Raw genomic sequence first — 13,044 nt, 5'->3', positions numbered from 1 at the left:
CTAGCGTACGCTGCTTGCTTGTTGTGCTGCTCCATGCAGCCTGTGCCGCCTGCCGTCGCTTCTGTTTGTGCAGGGCACGCTGCCGCCTCCACAGCAGCCGCCGCCGGCCTTGAACCTTCCGCCACCGCCACAGCAGCAGCAGCAGCAAGGACAGCCGCTGGCGCCACCGCCACGAGGTCCGCCACAGCTGGCAGCACCCCCAGGCGGGCAGCCCATGCAGCGGCCGCTGCCAGTGCAGCTGCCACCCCCACCCGGCGGGCCGCCCATGCACCGACTCCCACGCCCGGGCCAGCTCCCGCCGCCCATGCACCCCTCGGGCGGCCCACCCATGCAGCACGGGCACCTGCCGCCGCCGGTGGTGCCGCCGCCGGGTGGGCTGCGGCACGGGGGAATTATGGCAGCGGCCCCCATCATTGCAGCGCCGCCTCAGCCCAACCAAATGGAGTTTCAAGAGCCGGCTGGGCCATCAGGCATGCCACGGCCACCCTTCATGCCGGGGTATGGCGGGCCAGCGAGCATGCCGCCGATGGGCGGCGGCGCCCCCCCCTTTTTGGGGGTCCCCACGGCCCCAGGCACTACCAAGGTGGCGGCTGTCGGGGGCAAAAAGGTGGGCGTGGTGCGGGCGGCTGCGGGGCAACGGTGGGTGGACACCACGCTCGCTGAGTGGCCTGAGAACGACTACCGCATCTTTGTGGGCAACCTGGGCAATGAGGTGAGCCGCAGCTGGGTCGATTAGTCGAGCAGCTGGGCTGGCGGGCTTGCGTTGCCCGTCGGCAGAGCAGGGCTGAGCAGTTGCCTTGTACCGCTGCGGCTGCTGCTGGTTGTGTTCGACCCCTGTCCCGCCCCGCTGAAACCCTCGCCAGGTGTCAGATGCGGTGCTGACCGCGGCCTTCCAGAGGTTCCCAACCTTCCAAAAAGCCAAGGTGGTGCGGTATGCTCACAACGGAAAGAGCAAGGGCTACGGTTTTGTGTCATTTGGTGACACCATTGAAGGCGCCAAGGTCCTTCGCGAGATGCAGGGCAAATATGTGGGTGAGTGAGTGCAGTGCAGGGCGGGCGATGAGTACACAGTGCACATGGGTACGCATTTGAATTTTTGGCCCTCGACGCCAGCTCCGCACTTCACAACCGCTTGCTGTGGCAATTGTGTTCAAGGTAGAATGCATTCATCTGCCACAGCCTTGCAGCCTGCCGGTCCAGCTGAGCAGGCCATTGCACCGCGCCTTGCCGCAGGCAACCGGCCGGTGCAGCTGCGGAAGAGCAGCTCGGAGGAGCGCACAGTGACGGATAAGAAGGGGAGAGCACGCACAAGGGAAGTGACAATCAAGCAGCCCAGGCCGCCTAAGCAGCAGAAGGTGGACGGGGGCCCGCCCGCGTTTGGCGGCGGCAGTGGCCCGCCAGGGGGCCGGCGCTGGTAAAGCAACATCTCCTGCAGGGGGTTTCTCCCAGGGTCCGATGTGTTTTACATGAAAATGATTAATCAAATGTCCAAGCGTGCTGCATGTTCATGGTAAGCAATGCGGGCGTTCGTTCGTATGCAGACGAGCTGTCAGAATGAGCTGGGAGGACAGCTGAATTCTAAGAGGCGGTGGGCGGAAGGGCTGGGTCGATGAGTGGGTGGCCAAGAGGACAAGGTACTGGTGAATGCAAGAGGCATTAACCAATTCGGCACAAAGACGCAACAAGAACATAGTAGCAAATGATCGATGGCACGGGCCCTCACACTGGCTGATGAGCTTGAAAAAATGGTGACGCAGAGAAACACAGACACAGCGTAGGAAAAGGTGAGCAGAAGAGGATTATTCGTTCACTGTTCATTCCACTCCTGCTGGGTCAGGGCGCCTGGTGTAAATGCATCCTTGCGCGATGATGGAGGCCCAGGTATGCAAACTGTGAGAGAAGAGTCGTAGGCAGAGAGAGAGAGAGCATGTATTGCACATGGCATGCATGCTAGCAGGGTTCCTCTCTTAAGCATCGCCGCACCCTGAAAACCGTGTTGAAGAGTCGGCAGAGGAGTGGACGAAGAAGACCAGGAAAGAAGAATGCAGACAGGTCAAATGCATAGGGCCAAAAGGTGTATGCTTCATGGCGAAGGGCATTGATGACTGAGTGGGTAAAAACAGTTGGAACGGGCCAGCCAATTGATTGTGCTAAGTGTGGCAGGCATGTTTCAGCCGGCATCGCCTGCATTCAGCTGCTCAACAGAGGGATTTGCTGGTGCTGGCGGCTTGTGGCCAGTGCGTGGGTGCGGAGAGACAGCCCTCCCAGGCTGGGCACCTGCTGCCACTGTTGAAGGCTCAGCAGCCTGATGCTGCTGCTGCTGGGATCCTGCATTTTCCAGGGCCGCAGGCTGCTGCTGCTGCTGAACAGGTGCCGCTTGCTCCACTTGCTGCTCCTGCGCGGCTGCAGCTTGCGCGGCAACGCCTAGCATCGCCTGCAGCTGCAGCGGCAGCGTGCCAGGCTGCATTGCCTCCTCCTCAGGCCTCAAGTTGCCTGGAAAAGTCAGTCCTGAAGCGGGCGCAGGCAGCGGCAGCATGCCTGCAAAGGAAGGCAGTTGCTGTTGCTGCTGCTGCTGTTGCTGCTGCTGCTGCTGCTGCTGCTGCTGCTGCTGCTGCTGCTGCTGCTGCTGCTGCTGCTGCTGTGCCACACGCAGGATGCGCAGGTGGACGACACTGCGGTCCTGCGTCCAGCGCTCCAGAACAAGCGTGTCACCTGTGGCGCAGCCAAGAGAACAAGCAACAACTGAGATACTCTCATAAAATATGGGCAACATAGAATGACCAGGCTGACTTGCAATGTTGTGCTGCAGTCACTGTGATAGCAACACGATACCAGGTGCAGTCGAGGCGGCAACGCACCGACGGCGGCATTATTGGCGCGGCACAGGTAGCGCCATCCGGCGCCCAACCGCAGGTGCCTTTGGCCTGCGGACATGAAGCCCTCATACTGCAAGAAAGGAACATAGAAACTAAGGAACATAGACGTTGCCAACAGGCAATTTGCCTGCCAACCTGAACTGAAGGGCAGAGTCCGCGGCTGGCTGCACCTGAACCGGCCAAGCACGGTCCTGCTCGTCCACCACCACAATTGAGTGCTTGAACAGCATCAGCGAGCCGGCAGCGCCCTGCCGCTGCTGGTCCTGCAGAATGGCAAGCGGTGCAGGGATCAGGGAAATGCAGGAGAGTTGATCACGTGCACTGTGCAAGTAGTGCAAACATGGCATGGCAATGTGACTGTGTGGCATCGAGCATGCACCTCCTCACCCTCGGTAGCTGGATTTCATCGACGTCTGGCAGCAGGTCATGCGCCATGGATTGGTTGACGTGCAGTCGGTTCATGTAGGTGGCATTAGTGAGCAGGCGGTCCACAGCAGCCAGCGGGTGCTGCAGCGACTGTGCCAGCACCGGGCGGCGAAGCGTAGCAGGCACCTGGCGCGGGATGGCCTGCTCGCGGGCAGCCAGCGGGCGCAGCGCAGATGCGGCCGCCGCAGCGGCGGCCGCCGCAGCGGCAGCTGCTGGGGATCGCGGACCCGGGCCCTGCAGCAGCGGCACCAGGGCCCCTGGCTGCTGGTGCCCCGAGCTGCCAGCGGCGACGCCGGCACCGGACAGGTTGCTGTTGCTGCCAAGGTGGCCCGCGGCATGGCGTGGCGCATCATACGCCGCAAGCTGGGGCGCGCTACCTTGGGCCGTACGCTGGCGCTTCATCGCTGGGGCTGAGCCATCAGCCTGCACTCAAGAAGCAGACATGGCGCCAGGCCGGTCAGAATACTAGAGACAGATGCACAGATGCACTGCCTTGAGTTTGAGGTTGGCGTGCAACTACAGGAATCCGAAAAAACAATGAAAAAGGCAGAGTCGCAGTGCGCCTACCTGCTGGCTTTGAGGCACAGCTTGCATCAGCTGATTCCAGTTATTTGCATTGCCGCCCTGGTCTGCCTGCGCCCCAGGTGCCCGCAGCGCCTGCGGCCGGAAGAGGTGCTGGTCCTGGGACCAGATTGGCGGAGGCTGCCCAGCCCCCAATGCTGCAGCCAACAGGGCATCTGCGCCGTCGCTGCCGCCGCCGCGAGCAGCGCCGGGCGGAAGCTCCCACATGCCGCTGCCAGTGCCAGCCGTACCAGGCGCTGCTGCCGCCGCGTCCGCCAGGTGCTGCAGCAGCAGAGCATCTGCAGAGCTGGGAGCGCCGCTACCCGGAGTGGCTCCCAGCGATGGCTGGAACAGAGCTGCCAGCAGCATATGCGGCGCAGACTGGGACTGCTGCTTTGGTGGCTGGAAGGCTGACAGCGCTAGCTGTCCCGACGCCAGCCCGCTGGGCGTGACGCATTTGACCAGCACATCCGAAATGGCAGCGCCCATCTGCTTGAGCGGGATGCAGGTGGGGTGCTGCTGCAGGTGGCTGATCACCACCTGCGCTATCGCTTTGGCTAGCTCCAGCTGCAGGCTGCGGCCAGTGTCGTCATTTGCAGACTCGGCGGCGGCTATCACTGCTGCCGCCGTTGCAGCTGGGCCAACGTCATCCGACTCATCACGCTGCATGTCTGGCACGGCCTCGTGCTGAGACGGCGGCCGCGCCGTGGCCTCCTGCTGCTGCTGTGACAGCTTGGGCGCCTGCTGCGGTGGCTGCTGCTTCTGCTGCGTTTGGGTTTGGTGATGCTGCAACAGCGACGCCAGCGCCACGCTGAGAGATGCATTCGCAGGCGCCACGGCATCTGCTGTAGCATCGCTGCTCTGCTGCTGCTGTGCCGGCGCCTCGGCCTTGAGTGGCTGATCAGCGCCCTGCTTGCTGTCTTGTGCATCACCTTGCTCAGCATGCTCGTTGCCACTGCCCAAGTGGCCCTTCCCTCCTTGCATGTCTTGCGTGGTTGGTGCCGCGGCGGCAGCTCCCTCGCTCCCGCCACCGCTGACGGGCTGCAAGGCGTGCTGCTGCATCAACAGCGTTGTCAGCTGCTCTAGCGCCTCCATCTTTGGCAGGCCTGCAGGGGAGGCAGCCTAAGGTGAGGGCTGGCACACAGCCGCAATCGGCCGGGACAGGGATGATCGGGCGAGGCCGGCCGCCAGACCCATGCCATAGGACTTCATTCACCTCCTCGGGGAGGATCAACGTGGGGTGGGTCAAAGAGCTGACGCTGACTCTCACTGCTCGTCCCTGCGGACAGGCGCGGCGGCGCCTCGGTTGATCACCTGCCACCGCCTTGCAGTGGTCAGAAACGAGAGTAGGGGGCGCCATCGGCCCCCGGCAGCGCCATTGCCTAGGCAATGCAGGCTCCCGCAGGGCAAGAGAGTTTGCTGCAGCTGCCGCTCACCAGCAGATGGCAACCCGCTGGTCTCACGACGGAAGGGCCACGCAAGTCACAAACCGGCGCCGCCTTTGCAGGCAAACACGTGTGGCTGCACTCCACGCGCCGTCAGGCAGCGGAAAATGGAACTGGCGATGACTGAAAGTGGGGGAGGCGGGTGGCAGGCGTCCAGGTGCTGGAGAGGCCAGCGCCTGGCCAGCTGTGTCAGGACGTGGCCTCAGCACAGGGACGGAACGGAGATTATAACTCTCGCACGGGTCTTCTGCCCTAGCATGACATCTGGAGCAACTCTCTACCGCCGTCCCCGTCGTGTTGAACTCAGGGGCACGAACGCCGATACTGAGGCAGTCCTGCGTAAGCTAACAGCTCCCGGCCTGTACTCCGAAAATTGCAGGCAAGCGCATGGAGGCAAACAATTGCGCTGGCAGCCGCAGCTTCAAGTCCGTCTGCTGCCGAGTCCCGCGCCCCGCTTCTGCCCGCCCCTCGAAAGCCGCGGACTCATTTTGTCCTTCTGATCACCTCTGATCAACCCGAACGAAATCATCCCTTGAAGGAGCATCCCGGGACATGCAAACATCAGTTGCGAAGACTGCCTGAGCGCTCCCATCGTCTGGGCGGTACTGTACCGCACCTAAAAGTTTCGCGAACCTAATTTTCGCGAGTGTTTTGGCGAATTTCGGGCTGCACCTAATGTTCGCGCCCCCAAACGCAGGAAAATTTCGCGCTGAACCTAATGTTCGCGTGTACTGCTGGGGGCAGCAGCAATACAAGCTGTGCTGGGCGTGTTGTTGCAGCGCTTTTCCTGAGTTTGATCTTACACGGGGTGTGGCAGCCACCTATTCATCATCGGCGCACCTAAAAATCGGCGCACCACACTGGCCTGTTGATGTGATCAGAAGGCATCGGAGGACGACCAGTGACCCACTGTTCTCAAAGAAGCTTCTTGATGGTGTACTGGAGGTCAGCAGTACAATTGTTCTGCTGGCACCTAATTTTCGCGAGAAAGTTCGCCCAAACACGCTACCAAACTTAATTTTCGCGTGCATTCTTGGCATTAATTATTTTTTGGCCCCGCGAAACAATAGGTGCGGTACAGTATCAGCGGAGTCTGGGCGTCCGGCACAGCAACAGCTGGGCCGACCGTATCAAAAATGGATAATGTACATGATGCACACACACATGTTATCATTCATTCTGCATCGGAGGTTGCCTTCATTCTGCAGCGCAAAGCAAGCTGGGCCAGTGACACAGGACGCGGCGGCGCTAGGAGGAAAGCGGCGGCCGGGGTGTTGCTTTGTGGCTGTCCCCTGCATCGGGCACCGCTGAGCACGACGTGATCGGTTGCCAGATTGTATCAGCATCGCCAGCTGCCAGGTCTCACCATGCAGGTCTCATCATGCCCTAGTGGCCGCCAAGCACCGTTCACAGTGGCTCGTAGGGCCCTGCAGTGCCGTGCAGTCGCAGCGCCGGTGCGCGCAGCGAGTGCCAAAACGGGTTGCCGGGGAAGCCCTAACGAGGCGGCGGCGTCGACAGCGTGGACCACGCTGCCGCCACCCAGCCCGGACCTGTCGCGACTGCGCATACCCCCTGGGGTTGTGTGTATCGTGCACATCAGCATGCAGCACTTCTTATGCTGTTACCACGGCCAGCCATCCAGCTGGGTTACACCTCCCTGTGCGCTGCCGAGTGCAGGCCGCCACTGCCGCGACAGCTGGCAAGTCCACGGAGCAGGTGCGGGTGGCGGTGCTGGGCGCTTCGGGGTACACCGGCGAGGAGGTGGTGCGCCTGCTGTCGCTGCACCCAACCTTCAAGGTCACCGCGCTGACGGGCGACCGGCAAGCGGGCAAGGTGGGTTGCTGGCTGGGTGGTGCGTTCACTGGCGCCGGCCGTGGCTGGGTGATCCCGGGGCAATACAGCATGTTGCCTGGCAGGCTACGTTGAATGTTAACTGCAAAGTGAAGTCTACCACGTGCAGCTCAATCCTGCTCTGCCTTCTTGGGTGCACCCCAGCAGCCTGTACTGTATACTTGAGATGAAGTATCCCTGCCCAAAAGCAGGAGTTTTCCGAGGTCTTCCCTCACCTGATCACCGCCACCGACGTGCCAAGCCTGTGCAAGATTGACGATGTGAAATGGGACGGCGTGGATGCAGGTGGCTGATGGCAGAGGGTGGCTCGGCTGGTCTCTGCCCGTTGCAGATCCCCAACGCCCATGCATGCTCCCCGTCACCCAACTCTACGCAGTCACACCTAATATATAAACTGCCCCCCCTGCCTGCGCAGTCTTCTGCTGCCTGCCACACGCCACCACACAGGTGGTCGTCAAGGACCTGCCCCAGCACATCAAGGTGGTTGACCTGTCAGCCGACTTCCGGCTACGCGACGTCAACAGCTATGCCGAATGGTGAGCGGCGCTGTTGTGCCGAGGGAAGCAGGCTCGCATGGGCAAGCAGGTTGGCATAGCCAAGCTGGTGGCAGCAAAACGCAGCAGGACCTGGCGCGGCTGGTGCTTCTGGGGTGATGCTTGGTGCATTGAGCGCCGGGCTCCATGGCTGCCACCATGGCCGCCTGCCTGCAGGTATGGCGGCGAGCACAAGGCTGTGGAGCTGCAGAAGGAGGTTGTGTATGGCCTGACGGAGCTGCACCGCGAGGCTGTCAAGTGAGCCAGGGTGTGGATGGCCCAGCAGGGGCCGGATTGGCAGCAAGGGACGGCTCACTGGTTGCCAGGGTGGCAGAGAGCAGCACAGAGGGTGCCTGGCTTGGTTTGTGGGGCAGGCCATCCAGAGGTGCCTTTGTTACCCTCCTCCCTGTGGCATGCCAAACCTGTATTTGCTCCTGGCCTGCCCCCTGCCCCCGCTGCAGGAAAGCGCGTGTGGTGGCCAATCCCGGCTGCTACCCCACCAGCGTGCAGCTGCCACTGGTGCCGCTGATTGAGGCGGGGCTTATCCTCACCGAGGACATCATAATTGATGCCAAGTCGGGTGCGCTGTGAACCCTCAGCTTCCGACTCCCCCGATCAATCTTCTCGCTTCCTTGGCTGAATTTTAGCACCTTACCGCGCCGCTGCCCGCTGCCCACCTGCAGGCATCAGCGGCGCGGGGCGCAGCGCCAAGCAGAACCTGCTGTACAGCGAGGCAACTGAGGGCATCAACGCATATGGCGTCACCAAGCACCGCCACATGCCCGAGATTGAGCAGGGCCTGGAAGACGCCGCGGGCAAGCCCGTGCGCATCAGGTGTGCTGGCAAGGCAGGGGCGCACAAGGGCATCCGACAGTGGGCGCTGGGTGGGTGCACGGGCTGGGTGGTGCCTGCACACAAGCAGCAGCTGTTCCAGCCCGTGCCTCTGAAGACGTGTCCCGCCCTTTGCCCCATGCTGCCCACCCTGCCTGCAGCTTCACGCCCCACCTGATGCCTATGACGCGCGGCATGGAGTCTTCCTGTTACGTCAAGATGGCACCAGGCATCACCGTGGCCGACCTGCGCACATGCCTGGAGGCCAAGTACAAGGACGAGCCGTTCGTGCACCTGCTGGCCCCCGGCTCAGTGCCGCAGGCAAGCCTGCCTGCCGAGCATGCTCGCCGCTCTTAAGCCAGCGCAGTCTGTCCCGACCTCATCCCCCCTAGCCCTGTGGCACCCCTCTGGCTTTCTCCCGCGTCACAACCCGCCGGGCGCCTGTCGCTGTTCTCTGCCCTCCTCAAGCTTCTTTCCCAGCCACCCTGGCTGCCATGCAGACCCACCACGTGCGCGGCTCCAACTACAACCTCATCAATGTCTTTGAAGACCGCATCCCCGGCCGCGCCATCGTCATCTCAGGTGCGTGCCCGCTTGCCCCTTGCTTTCTGGCCCAGTTGGTGTGGGCCATCCGCTCATCCCGTGCGTCGCTGCAAGCCTGACCAACGGAAACATGCTTGCTTTCCGCTGCCGCAGTGATCGACAACCTGGTGAAGGGCGCCAGCGGCCAGGCCATCCAGAACATGAACCTGCTGTTTGGCCTGCCCGAGGAGACGGCGCTGCTGCAGCAGGCGCTCTTTCCCTGAGCACATGAGCGCCGCAGCAACGCCGCGCCGCCATGGGGCTCTCATCGCTGCCTTTGCTCCCACGGCAGCATGGGAGCGCCATTCCTGAACTGATCACATGTGATGTTATTTGCGCCAGAGCGGCTGCCATTTCCCCTGCTGTTTTCAGAAGCGGCTCTTCGCCGTCTGGCAGTACCTGCCGGCCCAAGCGCTACGGCTTGTCCCAGCGGTTGGCTGCTTGTGCCTGCGCCTTGACCTGTCCTCTGTTGCAACAATTGCAAAGTTTACCGAAACGATTTCAATGGGTTTTGATGGTGTGTAGTATAGTAGCTTCGCTGGTTGGAGGAGGGGAGGTCCTGCTGCACACTCCGGGCGTGTGCCCAGCACAGCCCACCCCCCATGTTCCATGATAATCATCGGATTAACCCCATCTCGCCTCCTTCTTGAACTGTGCCTTCTGCTTCCTTCAACGGTGCCCGACACCATGGCTCCGCGCTGCCACGCCCTGCTCCTGGCAGTTTTCGTGGCGTTTGCGGCTCCCGCCCACGCCCGCGTCCTGTCGCAGGTGATGACAATGCGTGCTAAGCCCAGGGGACGCTGCTGGTTTGGCCCGATGGTCCAATGATGAGCTGCGCATCTTGCGCATGCTGCTGAACTCCTGAAGGGAGGCTTCCTCCAAAAGGGTTGAAGCGCTAAATTGGATATCATTATGAAATCATTTCCGCCGTCCTTCCTGCAGGCAGCAGGCAATGTGCGGTGGTGCATGCCCGCCGCCAATGATGCCGTGGCCGTCCAGGCTTGCACCTCTGCCGTCGCCCTGGCCAACACTGCGGCCGTGAACTTCACCTGCGTCGCTGGCGGCAGCAGCGATGGGTGCCTGGAGCTGATCAGCGAGGGAGGCGCTGAGATCACGACCCTGGGAGGTGCGCCCTCAACACCCCCACGCACCTGGACACGCCTCGCACACACATCTGCTGCACCCGACCGCTATCCAGTTGCATTTCTCCTCTTCCAAACTCTGCCCCCCTCTGCACACCTGCAGGAGCAACCATGATGGCTGCCCACGAAACCTACAGCATGGAGCCTCTAGCAGCAGGTGGGCAGGCACACCGCGCCAGCTCTGCTGGCATCTCCTTGATCAAGGCATCATGATGCACCTCATCATCCCCAGCTGCCCTGCCGTTTTTGACGTCACGTACTCCCTGGTCCTGGTCCTGCAGAGTTCTACGGCGATCTCAATGGTGCTTCGTACTACAGCGTCGCGGTCGTGCCCAAGGCGTTCTGCACCGCCGGCGTTACCTTCGCGAGCCTCAAGGTATGTGCGTCGACGCACCTCGCCATGCTGCATGCTGATGACAATGGACACAAGTTTTCAACTGCCTCTGAATCAATTCATTTGGATCCCTCTGCTGCAGGGCAAGCGCTCGTGCCACACCGGCTATGGCAGGTGTGTGTGGATGGGATAGGTCCCTGCTTGCCTTGCCTCTGGAACATCCACGATGGCAAGCAGCCGAGCTTTTATCACGCTTCTTCACGCCGCCATGCTGTGGTCCTGCAGGACAGCCGGCTGGACGCTTCCAGTTGGGTACCTTGTGGAGAGTGGCGTGGTAAGGCGGAATGGCTGGCTGTGGGACGCGCAGCCCTAGCGCCGGTGCTGGCTGACTTTTGCTCCAACCACCTCATGCTGCGTGGTCTTTTTCATTTCAGGAAGGGCAGCAACAATTAATTGGGCATGCCTTGACTATTCACTACTCTGCCTGCAGGTCCCCAAGGTCAACACTGACACAACAGTGAAGGCGGATGCTGAGAGCATGGCCTCCTTCTTCTCCACCACCTGTGCTGCCGGCAGCAATGAGGATGGCCCTCTGGTTGGCGGCGGCAAGTGGGATGGCATGTGCACTGGCTGCAAGGTGAGTCAGGGTGCATCTTGATGTATTGCTGCTTTGCAGATTGCCGAGGCAGTATGCCCTTCCCGAAAAATGTCATGTCATGCTGCTCTGCTGACGTGGCATCAACCGGCCCTGCGCAGGGCGACTGCACTGACGCTGACCCCTACTACAACTACTCTGGTGCCGTGCGCTGCCTCATGGAGGGCGCAGGTGATTGCAGACACTGGCTTGACGCATGCCACTCGTGGTGCTGCTGCCGCCAGGGATGAGTGGCAGTTATTGCCAGCAGCTCTTGTCGGTGCCACGTGGTCCCCTTCCGTCCCTGCATTGCCCTGCAGGTGACGTGGCCTTCACCAAGCACTCCAACCCTCTGGAGTATGCCAAGGATGGCACTGAGGCTCAGACCTGGTCCACCCTGAACAAGGTGAGAGTGGCAGGCGGCCAGAGTCATCTGCCTTTTGCGCCTGGATGGTGGCCGCTTTGGCGCCCCCATTGCGAAAACTTGCTTTGTGGCGCTGTGCTGATGCTGCCCACCAATTGCTGTAATGGACGAGACAAAATGTGCGCCGCCGAGCTGGATGTGCAGGCCGATATGATGCTGCTTTGCCCCACGGGCGGTTGCAAGGCTCTTGACCAGTACGAGTCCTGCAACATTGCCAAAGCACCCGCATACGCAGTAATGGCCACTGCGGAGGTGCGCTCCAGCGCCCTGGGCAAGAGCATCCAGGATGCTCTGGTTGCGGCTGGCAAGAACCCTGCCTACCTAGATGCCACCAAGAACATTGGCGACGTCGCTGGCTTTGCGTACTCAGATGATACTGAGGGCATCCTGGTGAGCAGCCAAGCTGCTAGCATTGCTGTCCTTGTGCCCATGTGCCTGTGCCATTGCCAAGTCTGCGTGGATGGGCAGCTCAGGCGGACAACATGCCGAGCTCGCCCAGACCAACTTAACTCGCCTCTTCTCATGCAGGCTGTCAACACTCCTTTCGTGGAGTATGTTGGGAACAACACGATTCAGGCGTTCAAGGGCGTTGCCGGCCTGGAGACGGCTGCCACCCCTGCCCCCAGCACACCGACACCGACCCCCACCCCGACCCCCACTCCAGTACGCCGCTCGGCCTGAGCCAGGCCCTTTCTTGCCAACCGTTGCCTACCAAACTTTAGCGCTGCTTCATTGCACCCCTTCATTCATTCATTCATTCATTCAGCACACAGCCCGGCCGCCTCTTGCTCGAGGGCGGCCCACTTTGGCCTGGGCCGCCCGGGCCGCCCTCCCCCCCGGGCGCATGTTCGGTGTTGGAGGGGTGTGCCCAGCGATAGGGGGCCCCTGAAGGCATGCGCCGAGGCCGGGAAGCGTGGTTCGGCGCTGCTGCACGCTTGGCGATTTGACCAGAACCACGTGCCGCCGAGCTGCGGCCGCAGTTTCCGGCCCACGGTCTACGGTCGCAGCCACGGGACTCGGCGGCACGGCGTTTGGGCCCAAGCTTGCTGCCGCCGCCGCCGTGCCCGGGGGGCAGCGCGGCGGCGGCGGCACGCTGCGACGCCCCCGTGCTGCCGAGCTGCGGCCGTAGTTTCCTGCCAGAAGCCCACGGCCACAGCCACGGGACTCGGCGGCACGGAGTTTCGGTCCACGGCTTGCTGCCGCCGCCGTCGCAGGGGTGCTGCCTGCGGCGGCGGCGGCACGGCGTTTGGGTCCACGGCTTGCTGCCGCTGCCGCCGCCGCAGGGGTGCTGCCTGCGGCGGCGGCGGTAGCGCACGTGGCAACCCCCCGCGTTTCCTTGCCTCCCATCCACCGGACCCCGTCCTGCGCTTCACTTTGTTTAGGGAGGGGCTGCTCACTGCTCATT

At 62.2% G+C, this 13,044-nt stretch overlaps 4 protein-coding genes across 4 annotated transcripts in view; 3 read left to right on the top strand and 1 right to left on the bottom strand.

Annotated features, from left to right (window-relative positions):
* Positions 1-526: 526 nt before the first annotated feature.
* On the top strand, positions 527-1,494 carry CHLNCDRAFT_37645 (hypothetical protein; the record flags this gene model as incomplete). Its single annotated transcript, XM_005842965.1, has 3 exons — positions 527-712; positions 864-1,032; positions 1,234-1,494. 3 exons carry the CDS (start codon positions 527-529, stop codon positions 1,416-1,418), a joined length of 540 nt encoding a protein of 179 aa, XP_005843027.1. The 3' UTR covers positions 1,419-1,494.
* A 473-nt stretch (positions 1,495-1,967) lies between these two features.
* On the bottom strand, positions 1,968-4,958 carry CHLNCDRAFT_141717 (hypothetical protein; the record flags this gene model as incomplete). The annotated part of the gene is made up of 6 exons (XM_005842935.1): positions 1,968-1,984; positions 2,278-2,712; positions 2,859-2,946; positions 3,047-3,139; positions 3,264-3,725; positions 3,870-4,958. The coding sequence occupies 6 exons, from the start codon at positions 4,956-4,958 to the stop codon at positions 1,968-1,970; spliced, it is 2,184 nt and encodes a 727-aa protein (XP_005842997.1).
* Positions 4,959-6,675: 1,717 nt separating this feature from the next.
* On the top strand, positions 6,676-9,329 carry CHLNCDRAFT_141716 (hypothetical protein; the record flags this gene model as incomplete). Its single annotated transcript, XM_005842964.1, has 10 exons — positions 6,676-6,762; positions 6,986-7,141; positions 7,351-7,444; positions 7,575-7,695; positions 7,870-7,950; positions 8,154-8,272; positions 8,376-8,526; positions 8,685-8,835; positions 9,024-9,105; positions 9,220-9,329. The coding sequence occupies 10 exons, from the start codon at positions 6,676-6,678 to the stop codon at positions 9,327-9,329; spliced, it is 1,152 nt and encodes a 383-aa protein (XP_005843026.1).
* A 396-nt stretch (positions 9,330-9,725) lies between these two features.
* Positions 9,726-13,044, top strand: part of CHLNCDRAFT_59390 (hypothetical protein) — a 6,604-nt gene continuing 3,285 nt past the window's right edge. The window contains exons 1-11 of the mRNA XM_005842963.1: positions 9,726-9,873; positions 10,048-10,231; positions 10,351-10,404; positions 10,529-10,623; positions 10,724-10,755; positions 10,867-10,915; positions 11,072-11,218; positions 11,338-11,407; positions 11,536-11,621; positions 11,784-12,029; positions 12,168-12,302. Coding sequence (XP_005843025.1) covers positions 9,793-9,873; positions 10,048-10,231; positions 10,351-10,404; positions 10,529-10,623; positions 10,724-10,755; positions 10,867-10,915; positions 11,072-11,218; positions 11,338-11,407; positions 11,536-11,621; positions 11,784-12,029; positions 12,168-12,302 — 1,179 coding nt within the window. The 5' untranslated portion in view covers positions 9,726-9,792. The remainder of the gene's footprint in view (positions 9,874-10,047; positions 10,232-10,350; positions 10,405-10,528; positions 10,624-10,723; positions 10,756-10,866; positions 10,916-11,071; positions 11,219-11,337; positions 11,408-11,535; positions 11,622-11,783; positions 12,030-12,167; positions 12,303-13,044) is intronic.

This window comes from Chlorella variabilis (genome assembly GCF_000147415.1).
Source record: "Chlorella variabilis unplaced genomic scaffold CHLNCscaffold_37, whole genome shotgun sequence".
NCBI lineage: Eukaryota > Viridiplantae > Chlorophyta > Trebouxiophyceae > Chlorellales > Chlorellaceae > Chlorella > Chlorella variabilis.
Note: the sequence above shows the minus strand (reverse complement) of the source record. Positions and strands in the feature narration are given on the sequence as shown.